Source organism: Nycticebus coucang, chromosome 4 (genome assembly GCF_027406575.1).
Source record: "Nycticebus coucang isolate mNycCou1 chromosome 4, mNycCou1.pri, whole genome shotgun sequence".
Taxonomy (NCBI): Eukaryota; Metazoa; Chordata; class Mammalia; order Primates; family Lorisidae; genus Nycticebus; species Nycticebus coucang.
In genome coordinates, this window is record NC_069783.1 from 116,255,777 (window position 1) to 116,272,004 (window position 16,228).

The 16,228-nt window shown below is 45.2% G+C and overlaps 1 protein-coding gene across 1 annotated transcript; it reads left to right on the forward strand.

The window, feature by feature from the left end:
• The first annotated feature begins 844 nt into the window (after positions 1-844).
• ERP29 (endoplasmic reticulum protein 29) lies at positions 845-12,092 on the forward strand. The gene is made up of 3 exons (XM_053590264.1): positions 845-1,043; positions 7,537-7,675; positions 11,296-12,092. Exons 1-3 carry the CDS (start codon positions 924-926, stop codon positions 11,796-11,798), a joined length of 762 nt encoding a protein of 253 aa, XP_053446239.1. The 5' UTR covers positions 845-923; the 3' UTR covers positions 11,799-12,092.
• The last annotated feature ends 4,136 nt before the right edge of the window (positions 12,093-16,228 follow it).

Consider the following 16,228-nt stretch of genomic DNA (forward strand, 5'->3'; position numbering starts at 1 on the left):
CATAAATTTCTGGGCCTACAGGCGAACAACACCCAGCTAGTTTCTCTATTTTTTTTTAGGTAGAGACAGAGTCTCGCTCTTGCTCAGGATGGTCTCAAATAATCTACCATCTTCATCCTCTGCCTCCCAAGTGCTAGGATTACAGGCGTGAGCCACTCTGCCAGGACTGGGATAGACCCTTAATGGGCTTCCCAGCCTTCAGCCTTTTCTCCCTCCCAATCAATTCCCTTCATTTCTGAGTGATGTTTTCCACACAAACCTGGTTAAAAACCTAGTGGTACCAAAAAAACAAAAAACAAAACAAAACAAAAGAACAACCTCTAGTGGCTCCAAACCTTATATCTTGGGCAGACTCTAAAATCGACCCCACTTCACGTTCTTTACACAGATTCATCTCGATCAGGTCCCCAACATGCCTGTGCATGCTTTTTCTCTTTGCCACATGTACGCCTCCTCATCTTTCAAGATTCAGCTCAAAAATCATCTATCTATAACTCTGACACCACTGAGTAGGAATACTGAATCTCCATTTGTGTTTTCATAATATCCTAATAGACTCTTATTTTATAGCAATTACACTGTGTTGGCTGTATCCTTATTCCTATGTGCCTCCTCCTCCCCAACACCATGAATTCCTTTAGCAGGACTGGCCCGTCTCCAGTCTCGCCAAATGCGCGTGCGCAGCAGCCCCAGTCTCCATTCCCTTCACGCGGTCCCGCCCCTCCCCCAAGCGCTGCGAGCTTTGCCTAATGCGCGTGCGCGGAAGTATCTTCTCCCTGGCCCCTCCTGCCCCCCACGTGGCCCCTCCGGGCTTGTCCACGTGTGCGCGCACGCTCACGCCCTCTTAGTCACGTGATCTCTGCCTCTGGCTTGTTCTCGCGCACAGATTTTTTTTTAACCTCTCGCTCCCGGAATCCGGCGTTATGGCTTCTGTCTCTCCGGTGGTTTTCCTTTTGGGCCTTCTGATCCTCTGTACTCCGCATGGCGGAAGCGGCCTGCACACCAAGGGGGCGCTTCCCCTGGATACAATCACTTTTTACAAGGTAAGGGGGGAGGAGGACGTTGGGCACAGGTGTAACAAGGGCCCGGGTGGGAGAACGGTGGACACCGAGGGCTGGCAAGAGGTAGTTTGTAGTAACGACTCTGGGACTTCCCGCTATCCTGTAGGCCTAGTCTAGGCTTCTGGGCGGGGACATATTGTGACCACGGGGAACACAAGTTTCGGAGTCTTGGCGCACTCGTTGCCTTTGCAGCGTTTATACTTCCTCTTTTGCAAAGATGCAGCTGAGGGACCTGCGTGCCCCTTCCCTTCACCGGTGAGAAGAGGACGGTGCCGGGCGAGATCCAACAATCGAGTCCCAAGTGGGAGACCTGGAGGGGTGTGCGAGGTCGACGCCACCTGGCTCCCTGAATGTAGTAAGGGAGGGGAGGGGAGTGGTGGGGAGAACTCCGCGCGTTAGCATGCATTTCTGTGCCCCTCTTCTTGAATGTGGATCGTAGCCTGCTTTTCTTTTTTCTTTTTCTTTTTTTTTGGTGCAGTTTTTGGCCAGGGCTGGGTTTGAACCAGCATATGGGGCCAGTGTCCTACTCCTTTGAGTCACAGGCGCCACCCCGTAGTCTGCTTTTCAATATGCAAACGATGATCAAGTGTTATGCATCTCCTTGAAAATTGCAAATGTTGAGAAAAAGGTTCGTAGCCGGGTGTTGTGGCGGGCGCTTGTAGTCCCAGCTACTCAGGAGGCTGAGGCAAGAGAATCGCCTAAGCCCAAGGGCTGGAGGTTGCTGTGAGCTGTGATGCTATGGCACTCTACTGAGGGCGACAAAGTGAGACTCTGTCTCTTTAAAAAAAAAAAGGGGGGGGGAATAAGGTTCTGGTCAACGCTCTGTATAAGCCTTATACATTACTCCTTATACTATAAGAGTAATGAATAATAACGGATCAAAGTATGGAAGAACTTGCCACAATTTCCCCCATCTCATTTTTACAGAATTTGGGATCTAGGTAACTGGAAGGTTGGAAAAATTGTGCAACACCACAGTTACCTCATGTACCTGTCTTAACCCACTAGCAATTTTTAACTTTCTTAAGGAGATGAGCAAGCTAAGTGTTTCCAGAGCCACCGTTTTATTTTCTTGGTTTGTACCCATCTCCGGGAAGTGAAACCCTCAAGTTGAGCTCTGTATCTGTCTTGAATGGTTGAATCTTTTATTTTCAAGTGTTCCCTGTTTTGAACTTGGCACTTGTAGCTCATTCAAGGCAAAGCTTCAAAAATTTTTAAAGTGTTAAGAATAGCTGTTTCATTCGTTGTCAGACACACCCCACTATTCTTGTGGGGCTTTTGTTGGCAAAGTGACGCCCCTGCCCTACCCTGCTCAAAGGGAAACCACACACCATAAAGTTTAGAAGTATTTCTTACTATGATCTAAGCTAGGCTGGATTTCTTACTATGACATGGTCTAGGCCAGGCGTCCTCAAACTGTGGCCCGTGGGCCACATGAAGTGGTGTGGATTGTATTTGTTCCCATTTTGTTTTTTACTTCAAAATAAGATATGTGCAGTGTGCATAGGAATTTGTTCATAGTTTTTTTTTTTTATAAACTATAGTCCGGCCCTCCAGCAGTCTGACGGACAGTGAATTGGCCCCCTGTTTAAAAAGTTTGAGGACACCTGCACTAAGCCCTACAAGATCTGATCCCTTGCTTCCCTCTCTTCTACACATCCTCCTCTGTCCTTTGAATTTTCCTCACTCATACTGCCTTAGGGCATCAGCACTTGCTGTTCCAGGTAACTGAAATATTCTTTGCCTGGTTAGGGCACCAGCCACATACACTGGGCTGGTGTGTTGGAACCTATCTCGGGCCTGCTAAACAACAAAAAAAAAATTCAAGCATTGTGGGGGTTGGGGGGGGTGGCACCTGTAGTCCCAGCTACTTGGGAGGCTGAGGCAAGAGAATCACTTAAGCCCAAGAATTTGAGGTTGCTGTGAGCTGTGACACTACAGCACTCTACCCAGGGTGATATAGTGAAACTGTCTCAAAAAAAATACATTCTTTGCCTAATCTTTGAAAGGCTGGTTACTTCTCACCATTCAGGCTTGGTTAAGTGTTACCTCCTCAGATTTTCTCTTTTATTTCCCTTCTTTCCAGTCTAAAGTGCCAGTCATAGCCAGGTATGGTGGCTTATGCTTATAATCCTGTCACTTTGGGAAGCCAAGACAGGAGGATCACTTGAGGCCAGGAGTTCAAGACCAGCCTAGGAAACATAACAAGACCCATCTCTACAAAAAATAGAAAAATAAGCCATGCATAGTGACATGGGCCCATAGTCCCAGCTACACCAGAGCCTGAGACAAGAGGATTACTTGAGCCCAGGAATTTGAGGCTGCGGTGAGTTCTGATGATGCTATTGCACTCTAGTCCAGGCAACAGAACAAGACCTGTTGCAAAAATAAATAAAAATGCTTGGCGCTTGTAGCACAGTGGCTAGGGTGCCAACCACATACACCGGAGCTGGCAGATTCGAATCCAGCCCGGGCATGCCAAACAATGACAACTACCATCAAAAAATAGTGGGAATTGTGGTAGGTGCCTGTAGTCCCAGCTACTTGGGAGGCTGAGGCAAGAGAATCGCTTAAGCCCAAGAGTTGGAGGTTGCTGTGAGCTGTGACACTAAGGCATTCTACCAAGGGTGACGAGTGGATTGCTTAAGCTTAGAAGTTCCAGACCAGACTGAGCAAGATTGAGACCCTCTCTACTAAAAATAGAAAAACTAGACAGGCATGGTGGTGCATGCCTGTAGTCCGAAATGCCCTAAGCTACTTTGGGAGGCTGAGGCAAGAGGATTGCTTAAGCCCAAGAGTTTGAGGTTGCTGTGAGCTAAGACACCATAGCATTCTACCTAGGGCAGCAGAGTGAGACTGTGTTTCAAAATAAGGTGCTCGATAATTTGTTTCATGAGTGAACAAATGTTTTCTCTAGTCTTACTCTAAATCTCAACAAAAGGGGAGTTTTTTGTCTTTCAGTGATTTCCAACATATTTTTTGGTTTGTTTCTTGCCCTTCACCATCACTAGATAAGAGGCCCTGTTTTGTTTTATGCTGTGTCACTTAGAATAGTGTCTGGGATACAATAGGCCTTTAGTAACTTTTTTTTTTTTTTTTTGAGATACTCTCACTCTTTTGTCCCAGGCTAGAGTGCCATGGTGTCAGCCTAGGTCACAGCAACCTCAAATGCTGTGATCCTCTTGCCTCATCCTTCCTAGTAGCAGGGATTATAGACATTTGCTACAACACCCAGCTAAGTTTTCTACTTTGAGTAAAGACCGTTTTGCTCTTACTCAGGCTGGTCTTGGAACTCCTGAGTTCAAGGGATCCTCCTGCCTCAGCCTCCCAGATTGCTAGTACTACAAGTGTAAGCTACTGGGTCCGGCATTTTTTTTGAGACAGTCTCAAGCTGTCACCCTGGGTAGAGTGCTGTGGCATCACAGCTCACAGCAACCTCAAACTCTTAGGCTTAAGCAATTCTATTGCCTCAGCCTCACAAGTAGCTGGGACTACAGATGCCAGGCACAACACCCTGCTATTTTTTGTTGAAGTTGTCACTGTTTGGCAGGCCCGGGCTGGATTCAAACCTGCCAGCTCTGGTGTATGTGGCTTGTGCCCTATAGCCACTTGAGCTATAGGCGCTGAGCCTTTTCTTTTTCCTTAAAAAGATGAGTTCTCACTATGTTGCCCAAGCTGGTCTCAAACTCCTGGTCTCAAGTGATCCTCCTGCTTTGGCTTCCCAAATTACGGGAGCATGCCACCATGCTCAGTCTAGTAACTTTCTATTCATTGAACAAATGAATGAGTAATGAATTTACCTAGGTTTTGAAAAAAGTTGCCTGACTTAGTTAATAATAGAGCTGATTCCTACTTACTGGCTGCTGAGAGCTGGCAGGAAGTGAATGAAAGAACAGAGATTTCTAAACAGACTAAGATAACAAGAAAAAATTCTTCATGCAAATGTCTGCCATTCAAAACTATTCTGCTTCACCCTGGTAGCTAAGGATTGTGAAAGTAGAAAATGGAGGTCTCAAATTCCATTCTCCAGTGTTAGACCACTGTATGATTATTAATACTATTCCATACTATGAGTGTATATTTTTAGAGCATCAGCTAGGCACTGTTGGGCCTAAGAATATAGCAGAAAACAGGTCAGACAAGGTCCTTCATCTCATAAATGTACATTCTAATAGAGCGGAAAGAAAAATAAGCAAATAAGGATAATTAATGCAATGAAGAAAATACAGCAGGGTAATGATACCAGCGTATGATAGAAATAAGCAATATTGGCTCGACTCCTGTAACACAGTGGTTACAGTGCCAGCCACATAACAGCGAGGGTGGCAGGTTTGAACCTGGCCTGGGCCAGCTAAACAACAATGACAACTACAACAAAAAACACTCAGGCGTTGTGGTGGGCCCTTGTAGTCCCAGCTACTCGGGAGGCTGAGGCAAGAGAATCGCTTAAGCCCAAGAGTTTGAGGTTGCAGTGAGCTGTGAACTAAGGCACTCTACTAAGGGTGACATACTGAGACTCTGTCTCAAAAAAAGAAAAAAAAAGAAAAAGCGATATTAGATTGTCTGATAGGAGGAGTCCTCATTAAGAAGGGACATTTGAACTGACCTAACCCTAAACTTCATGAGCCTTGAATGATAAAGACATGACCATGGCCGCGCCTGTAGCACAGTGGGTAGGGCACAAGCCACATACACCCAGGCTGGCAGGTTCGAACCCAGACTGGGCCAGCTAAACAACAGTGACAACTGCAGCAAAAAAAAAATAGCCGGGCATAGTGGCAAGCTCCTGTAATCCCAGCTACTTGGGAAGTTGAGGCAAGAGAATTGCTTAAGCCCAAGAGTTTGAGATTGCTATGAACTATGACGCCACGGCACTCTACTAAGGGCGATATAGTAAGAATCTGAAGACATGACCATGGAAAAGAGCAGGGAAAGGGCATTCCAGCCACCAGAGAGCAAATGAAAAAGCCCTGAGTTGAGGATAAATTTATTGTGCTAGATTGAGATACAAGTTGGGCCAGAGGGATATGATCTGATTTATATGTTAACTCTCTGCTTTTAGGCCCTCAGGCTTTTTGGCATCTGAAGATGACCTGTTGTGGTGGTTTCTCCTCCTAGGCAGTGTTAAAATACTTTTTAAAAAGTAAAGCCAGTGAACGTCAATATACAGTTAAGGACAAGGACTAATAAAAGCATTAACTTTCTTTGCCTTGAGTTAGAATTATCTCAATCTGACATAATTCTTTACAGTGATGGCTTGTGACGAAGAAAAACTTGACTACTGATTACTTGGTTTGGAGAAACAAAAAACATTGAAGATGGAGAAGGCCGCTGAACCTAAAGGAAACTTGTTAGATGAGATTTGTGCATTGGGTGAACTCATTAAAAGGAAGTCCTTGAGTTCTCAGTAGGTTAACCTAGACTGAGCATATGAATGCGGCAGTTCTGCTGTTAGGTTTTAGCAGTTGAGTGCAGGTGTTCAAACAAAAATGTACTTGTGGATGTTCATAGTATTATTCACAGTAGCTAGAAGGAGAAATAACCCAAATGTCCATCAACTCATGACCTGATAAACAAAATGTGGTCTATCATACAGAATATTTGGTCCAAAAGAGGAATGAATTGCTAATAGTTGCTGCAACATGAAGGAACCTTGAAAACACGCTAATTGAAAGAAGCCAGATAGAAAAGACACATAGAACTGACAAATCTATAAAGCACCCAGATTAAGTGTTTTCTGGGGCTGAGAGGAGGTCTGGGAGGGACTACTTAATGGGTACAGAGTTTGTTTTTGGGGTGATAAAAATGTTCTGGCACTAGATAGTAGTGTTAATGCACTAAATCCCACTGGATTGTATACTTTAAAATGGTGACTATTGTGTGAATTTTACTACAGTCAAAACAAATGTCTTAGTCCTGACGGTTTAGAACCCAAAAGATCTAGCCGAAGAGAACTGTGTGTCTAGAGAGAGTATATTGTCTAAGCCTGGTCTCTCACCAACTTTCCGTCAGCCCTGAAATTGCTGGATTTAAACTCTGGCCTTCCTAGCCAATGTGTCCTCCACGGTGCCAACTCTGTTTTAGATGGTTTTGTTTGTATTTGTCAGATTTCTGGTTCAGTTATTAGGACTTCCTGGGATCATGGGCATGACAGGAGCCAGTATAGTGTGCTGAGTCTACTTAGCCTTCTTGAAAGGAACACTGGAGGAGAAGGGCTCAGTACATGTGCTGCTTTGTTCATTCTGGACAGGGGCTGTAAATATCTGTGATTAGTGTGAACAAGTACTCCTGCACATAGTAGGCACTCACGAAATTGTTACATGAATCAGTGGGTGAAGGAATATTAGTTTGTAAGAGCTTGTCTCCCTTGTGGGCTTGTTTCCACTCTGTTTATTAAACAGGGGCCCCTTGGGAAGGGGAATTAGCCCCCAAAGGTCCTGGAACACCCCACTTGCTCAGCTCTATACACCTTCAGGTCATTCCCAAAAGCAAGTTCGTCTTGGTGAAGTTCGACACACAGTACCCCTACGGTGAGAAGCAGGATGAGTTCAAGCGTCTTGCTGAAAACTCGGCCTCCAGCGATGATCTCTTGGTGGCAGAGGTGGGGATCTCAGGTATGGACAAGCCCAGGACAACTGAACTGGGGAGGGCAGCAAGGGAGGAAGCTAGGAATTGTTTCCCTATTTGGAAGGAGAATTCCCAGTACCTTTTCTTCTGAGCCACCCTCAGAGTATGAGTGGGTTTGTGGCTTCTCAAAGAATCTGGTACCCATGGTAAGCTTAGCCTGAGCTGATTCTGGGACCGTGATGCCTTGCAGGTACTTCTACGCTAAACCGTTAGGAACTTTGAGCTTTCCTTGCAGGGAACAATGGGCAGAGGGGGGGACAATGCTTTCCTGGGGGACAGCATTGTTGGGTCTTCCATCTTCATTTCAGCTTTTGTAAACAAAACCATTGGGTTTTTTGCTTTAGAGTAAATGCACTGGTACCATCACTAATTGAAGGGTACCTCTCAACCACAGTGACAACTTTAATAATAATAGTGGCCAACATTTAGTAGTTCTACAATGTAAAGATCTGTATAAACATTGCATTTTTTTTTCTTTTTTGAGACAGTCTTACTATGTTCCCATTGGTAGAGTGCTGTGGCGTCACAGCTTACAGCAACCTCAAACTCTTGGGCTTAAGCAGTTCTCTTGCCTCAGCCTCCCAAGTAGCTGGCTGGGACTACAGGCACCTGCCACAACACCGGCTATTTTTTTGTTGCAGTTGTCATTGTTGTTTAGCCAGCCTGGGCCAAGTTCGAACCCACCACCCACGGTGCATGTGGCTGGTGCCATAATGACTGTGCTATGGATGCCGAGCCAACATTGCATATTTTTTTTAAAAAGAGATGAGGTCTCTCTCACTCAGCACTGGAATTTTAGCTCACTGCAGGCTTAAACCCCTGGGCTGAAGAGATGTATCCTCAACCACCCACCTTGCCAAGCTAATTTTATTTTTCTAGAGATGGGATCTCAATGCCCAGGCCAGTTTCAAACTTGGCTTCAAGAGATCCACCTGCCTCAGCCTCCCAAGTAGCTGGGATTATAGGCATGGAATACCCTGCCTGGCACACACCATATTTTACTTTTTGAGACAGAACCTCTGGGTAGAATGCCATGGCATCACAGCTCACAGCAACCTTCAACTCCTGTGCTCAAGCAATTCTCTTGCCTCAACCTCCCAAGTAGCTGGGACTACAGGTGCCCACCACAACACCCGGCCATTTTTTGGTTGTAGTTGTCATTGTTTGGCAGGCCCGGGCTGGATTTGAACCTGTCAGCTCTGGACACACTGCATTTTTAATCTTCACTTGAACCTTGCCTGAGAAGCAGGATGTGTTATCTGCATTGTATACTCAAGGAAAAACTGAAGCTCAAGAAGCTTAAATGACTTTTCTTTGACTATGCGGGATGGAGTGACTCATCCAGAACCCCACCTGTGTTTAGTCTCAGGCAGTGGGCTCTTTTTCTTTTTTTCTTTTTTTTTTTGAGGCACAGTCGCATTTTGTTGCCTTGGTAGAGTGCCATGGCGTCGTAGCTCACAGCAACCTCAAACTTTTTGGGCTCAAACGATTCTCTTGCCTCAGCCTCCTGAGTAGCTGGAACTACAGGCACCTGCCACAACATCTGGCTATTTTTTAGAGACGGGGTGTTGCTCTGACTTGGGCAAGTCTCGAACCCGAAAGCTCAGGAAATCCACCCACCTCAGCCTCTGAGAATGCTAGGATTACAGGCGTGAGCCATCATGCCCAGCATAGTGTGCTCTTAACTTTTTTCTTTTATTTTTTTTTGAGTCAGAGTCTCATTTTGTCACTCTCGGTGGAGTTTATTTTATTTTATTTTATTATTTCTTTTTTTTTGTAGAGACAGAGTCTCACTTTATGGCCCTCGGTAGAGTGCCGTGGCCTCACACAGCTCACAGCAACCTCCAACTCCTGGGCCCAAGCGATTCTCTTGCCTCAGCCTCCCGAGTAGCTGGGACTACAGGCACCCGCCACAACGCCCGGCTACTTTTTGGTTGCGGTTTGGCCGGGGCCGTGTTTGAACCCGTCACCCTCGGTATATGGGGCCAGCACCTTACCGACTGAGCCACAGGCGCCGCCCTCTCGGTGGAGTTTCGTGGCGTCATAGCTCATAGCAATCTCAAACCTTGGGCTCAAGTGATTTTCTTGCCTCAGCCTCCCTAGTAGCTGGGACTATAGGTGCCCACCACAATAGCCGGCTATTTTTAGAGACACGGTCTCCCTCTGGCTCAGGCTGGTCTTGAACCGATGAGCTCAGGCAATCCACCCGCTTTGGCCTCCCAAGTGCTAGGATTACAGGCTGAGCCACTGCGCCTGGCTTCTGTAACTGTTAACTTACTAGAAAGTTTGGTTCTGGGTAAAGATAGTACACCTCTCCAGGATACTTGCACAATTTTGACTCAACTTCTAGCCCTCTTTGTGCTTTTAGAATAACAATAATGGCTAACATTTACCAAGTACGTGCTAGGCCACACAGTTACAGTTTCATCCTTGTGACAACTCCAGAAGGAAGTCCTATGGTATTATTACCCCCATTTTTCAGTTGAAGAAACTAATTCCTGGAGAAATAATTTGCTTAAGATTACATGACTTAAATGGAACCTCAGACTTCCCACATTACCAGTTGTTGGTTTTGGCCATTTGTTCTTGGCAAAGTGTAAGAAACCAGTTGTCACGGTATCAGCTCTTAGGACTGCTATTGCCTGTGCTAGGAAGGACAATGGAAATACTGACAGCAGCTGCCACATATTAAGCATGTACTTATGTTTCCTCATTGGTTCCACCCAACATCCCTCACGTGGCTTTGTTCAGTATCTACCACATATTCCCTTTTCTCACTAAGCCTTAACCATTTGGCCTTTGTAATCCTTAAGTGCACTGAGTTCAATTCTGTCTGAGAGCTTATGCACTCAATGTCCTAAGAGACTCTCCTCCCAGATCTTCACGTGGCCTGCTCCTTGACATCTAGGTTCCTCAGCTGATTTCTGTTCCATGAGGAGGCCCTAACAAAGTACATTGTCATGTTTCTTTTTATTTTTTGAGACAGAGTTTCACTGTGTTGCCCTCGGTAGAGTGCTGTAGCGTCACAGCTCACAGCAACCTCCAGCTCTTGGGCTTAGGCAATTCTCTTGCCTCAGCCTCCTGAGTAGCTGAGACCACAGGCGCCTGCCACAACACCCAGCTATTTTTTGTTGCAGTTTGGCCGGGGCCGGATTTGAACCCACCACTCTTGGTATATGGGGCAGGTGCCCTACTCACTGAGCCATAGGTGCTGTCCTGCTGTGTTTCTTTTCATTATGACACTAATAGTTTGTATTACATCTCTTCTTACCCTTTGGGAAAAAAAGCTCCTTGAAGTCAGGTTGATATGGTCAACACAATTAGATCCCCAGAACTTCGGACATATCTAGCACATAGTTGGCATATAGTAAATACTCAGAAGAATCCCCACTTCTCAAATGAAGAAAGTAAAGTTGAGAGAGGTTAAATGATTTTGACTAATGCCACATGGATAAGAAGTGGCAGAGGAGGAATCCAGGCAAAGGTCCTAATTTTGAAAACTGTTATTTAGCCAAGAAAATTCTTCCCCTCAGGTCAGATAGGCCCCATAGCAATTTCCTGCCCTGAATTCTTCATGGTCTTGCTCATCTTTGATTTCTGTTCACAGATTATGGTGACAAGTTGAACATGGAGCTGAGTGTGAAATACAAGCTGGACAAAGAGAGCTATCCAGTCTTCTACCTCTTCAGGGATGGAGACTTTGACAACCCAGTCCCATACAGTGGGGCAGTGAAGGTTGGTGCCATCCAGCGATGGCTAAAGGGACAAGGGGTCTACCTGGGTATGCCTGGTTGCCTGCCTGCTTATGATGCTCTGGCTGGGGAGTTCATTAGGGCCTCTAATGTGGAGGCCCGCCAGGCCCTCTTGAAGCAGGGGCGTGACAACCTCTCCAGTGTGAAGGAGACGGAGAAGAAGTGGGCTGAGCAATACCTGAAAATCATGGGGAAGATCTTAGACCAAGGGGAGGACTTCCCAGCATCAGAAATGACCCGGATCGCTAAACTTATAGAGAAGAACAAGATGAGTGATGGGAAGAAGGAGGAGCTCCAGAAGAGCTTAAACATCCTGACTGCCTTCCAGAAGAAAGGGGCTGAGAAGGAGGAGCTATAAAAAGGCCCAATAGGGTTTTCCAGTGTTTAATGGGGGAGGGGAGGGGCGACTTACCTGCTGGCTGAAGATCCTTGTTGGAACATAATAGAGTGGAGGAAAAAAATGGTACTGCACTGGAATTCTGAGCCCTGAGTATGCTTGGACATTGATGCTGATGTAACCATGCTTGGGACATCTAGATAACCAGTCTGAGGTGAGGTGGAATGCTTAACACAGATGGCAAGTGCCCCTAGGTGCTTACAGTCCTTGACAGGTGTAATTCTAATCCAATTAAAGTTTCAGTGTTTTGCGTAAGTGGACCTGAAATCATTCAGTTTTCTTTTTCAAACTACACCTTGGGCTATGACTTGCTTTCCTCTTTGTTTTCATTTTCTTCTTTGAATCTAAGCTGGTGGACTTGGGGTGGTGCCTGTGGCTCAGTGAGTAGGGCACTGGCCCCATATACGGAGGGTGGTGGGTTCGAAACCTGCCCCGGCCAAACTGCCACCAAAAAAAAAAAAAAAAGGTGGTGGACTCCAGTCCTAGGGCAACAAACTGTCCTGGTAACACTGTTGACACTGGTCCAAGTTCAAGAAGTACCTTTGTTTTTTCCAATGATGTTCAGATACACAAGGACTGACTGGTAAAATTTGTTGCCCAGTTTCTGATCCTTAAAACTCTGCCACATTGATGAACCATGGTATAACTATTTTCCACATTCTATGACATACATATGGCATATTTGTAGTTTACTGATAAAATCATTTTAGATCAGGATTTAGGGGTAGCACCTGTGTCTTGAGTGAGTAGGGTGCTGGCCTCATATACCAAGGGTGGTGGGTTCAAACTTGGCCCTGGCCAGGTAAAACATTAATGAGAATTGGAACAAAAAATAGTTGGGCGTTCTGGCAGGCAGGCACCTGTAGTGCCAGCTACTTGGGAGGCTGAAGCAGGAGAATCGCTTAAGCCCAAGAGGTGGAGGTTGCTGTGAGCTGTGATGCCACAGCACTACCAAGGCCGACAAAGTGAGACTAAAAAAAAAAAAAAAAAGTACATTGGGATTTAGCTGATAGTCCAATCTGAAAGTTAAAGATTTTCCATCTAAATCACTTTGTCACTGTTAAGTCACTCAATAGCAACTTCTATAAAGAACAGACAGCATTGGGGTTTTAAAGTCTGTTGACTGGGGGTTATGAGCATTTATCTACAATAATGAGCTGCTTGACAGCCCCACTATTTGAAAATGTCATCAGACTGCAACTCCTGAAATATGTCTAATTGTTCCCATGCAAAGAAATTTAAGTTGAATGGAACTGTCAAAACACTGGATTGATTATTTTCCTTTATTTTATCCAGATTGGCATTTAAAGAATTTAAAGAGTTACTGAAAACAGGGTGGTGCCTGTGGCTCAGTCAGTAAGGTGCCGGCTCCATGTGCTGAGGGTGGCGGGTTCAAGCCCGGCCCCGGCTGAACTGCAACCAAAAAATAGCTGGGTGTTGTGGCGGGCACCTGTAGTCCCAGCTACTCGGGAGGCTGAGGCAAGAGAATCGCTTAAGCCCAGGAGTTGGAGGTTTCTGTGAGCTGTGTAATGCCATGGCACTCTACCGAGGGCCATAAAGTGAAACTCTGTCTCTACAAAACAAAAAAAGTTACTGAAAACAAGAAATAGTGGAAAAATCCATGTTTTGAATCAGATGGAACAAAAGATTGGGGTAGGTTAGGCTAACAATTCAAACCAATTAGGTAAAAGATTTACAACCTTAAACATCCACCTGCTACCAGCCATCATAGGTACTCTGTCTACAATGAAGAAATATATTTCATATGTTCAGTCTAATAATTTCAATAATCTCCCCTTCCCATTATTTCCATTCCCAATGAAACTTGCAAGATCTTTTTGGATGCTAAAAGGCCTTACCAGCTATTTACTGGTAAAATAGCTTTCACTGTTCTAGATTTTTCCATCATCTAAACAAGATCCTGTCTAAAAGTAATTTAGTGTTTTATGGAAATAAGAATATGACGACAAATGGCAGGTAGGGGAAAGGATGCTCAATATGTCTACACTCCCTAAATGTAGTCTCATCTCTATTCTCAATTGTAAGAGGAAGGTGACAGTATATCCATGGGTACTTCATTGGATAGGAGCAGGCTGGGCATCATTACATAGAACCCCAGGGACTTGAAAACAAACTATGGTGCCATGAAACGTGGGCTATTGCCCATGAACTATTAGACGTATGACAACTAGAATACCATGTCAAGAGGTCCTTTATTACCAAATACTTTTTTTTTTTTTTTTGAGACAGAGCTTAAGCTGTCACCCTGAGTAGAGTGCTGTGGCATCACAGCTCACAACCTCCAACTCCTGGGCTCAAGCAATTCTCCTGCCTCCGCCTCCCAAGTAGCTGGGATTATAGGCGCCTGCCACAATGCCTGGCTATTTTTTGCTTGCAGCCATTGTTGTTTGGCGGGCCCGGGCTGCATTTGAACCCGCCAGCTCATGTGTATGTGGCTGGAGCCTTAGACGCTTGAGCCACAGGCGCCGAGCCACCAAATATTTTTCATTAAAGATGCACCTTTTCTAGCTGAGAGCCCAACAGCAAGTTGCATATGCAACATAGAATTCAGTCTTCCTTGACACACAGGTCAAATAGCTTCCTTCCTCCTATATGTTGTCATCTAATAAATATTGTGGCTCAAGTGTTTCTGTTAATACTAATGAAGGCTATGAACTAGCTTCCCAGAATCAAACAAAGTACTTAAAATTTTAAAGGAATTTCCTGCCTAATGTAAGCAGATACTGGCTTCAACATGAAAAATTATGTCCTCAGCACTTATAAGTGCTCTTAAATGGTGCCGAGTCATTTTAATTTATAAATAGTCGTTGGTAATTGATGGCACAAAAAAAAATGCTAGAGTGGGGTCTGGGCTTGATGGTTTATGCCTGTAATCCCAGCACTTTGAGAGGCTGAGGTGGGTGGATTGCCTAAGCCAGAGTAAGACATCGTCTCTTAAAAAAAAAAAAAAAAAAAATTGGGGCAGCGCCCGTGGCTCAAGGAGTAGGGTGCCGACCCCATATACCGGGGGTGGCGGTTTCAAGCCCAGCCAAAACTGCAAAAAAAAAAAAAAAAAAATTGCTGGGCTTTGTGGCAGGCGCTTCAAGCTATTTTGGAGGCTGAGGCAAGAGAATCACTTAAGCCCAAGAGTTTGAGGTTGCTGTGAGATAAGACGTCACAGCACTCTACCAAGGGTGACAAAGTAAGACACTCTTAAAAAAAAAAAATGCTAGAGTTCGGACCACATCAGGGAAGATTATTCATAGAGAACTAAAGTAGAAATTGGGAATTTGAACATCGTCATCAAGACTAACAAAGTGGGCTGATGGGTGTGGTGGCTCCCACCTATAATCCCAGCACTTTGGAAGGCCAAGGCAGGAGAATCACTTCAGGCCAAGAGTTCAAAACTGTAGTGGGCTATGATGACACCAGTGGACTCCAACCTGGGGAACATAATAAGACTCTGGGAGGGAGGGGTGTCTGAATTTAGCTCATTTCTTCAATGTTTAAAGAGTATGAATCATCTGCAGGGATTTGGATCCCAACCCTCATAGTACCCTTATCTGAGACCCAGATTTACTGGGCTACATGGAAACTGGACATTGCAGTAAAGCTCTGCATTCCTCAAACTGCTGTAGGAACCCCACAAATAATTTGTACAGGGCAGTATTTGGTGTGGTAGCTTATACTTCATCATTATAAAATATATTTCTGCATAAAGGCAGTGATAGGATCATAAAAAACAGGGAACATAGGCTCGACACCTGTGGCTCAAGCGGCTAAGGCGCCAGCCACATAACACCTGAGCTGGTGGATTTGAATCCAGCCCAGGCCCACCAAACAACTATGACGGCTGCAACCAAAAAATAGCGGGGCGTTGTGGCAGGCGCTTATAGTCCCAGCTACTTGGGAGGCGGAGCAGGAGACTGGCTTGAGCCCAGGAATTGGAGGTTGCTGTGAGCTGTGATGCTATAGCACTCTATCCCAGGGTGACAGCTTGAGGCTCTGTCTCAAAAAAATAAAAATAAAATTTGTTACAACAAACAAAACGAACAAAAACAGGGAACATAAAAAAGTATAAACCTAGGCCAGCATGGTAGCTTATACCTGTAATCCTAGAACTCTGGGAGGCTGAGGCAGGTGGATTGCTTGAGCTCATGAGTTCAAGACCAGCCTGAGCAAAAAGCGAGACCCCCCTGTCCCTAAAAATAGAAAAAAACTGAGGTAAGAGGATTGCTTGAACCCAAGAGTTGGTGGCTGCTATGACCTATGACACCATGGTATACTACTACCCAAGGCAACAGCTTGAGGAAAACTGTAAACCTGAGCCTATCTTTTGTGTAAGGAACATTAAGAATGGCAGTGAGGTGTATCCAAGCACTTGCTTTTAA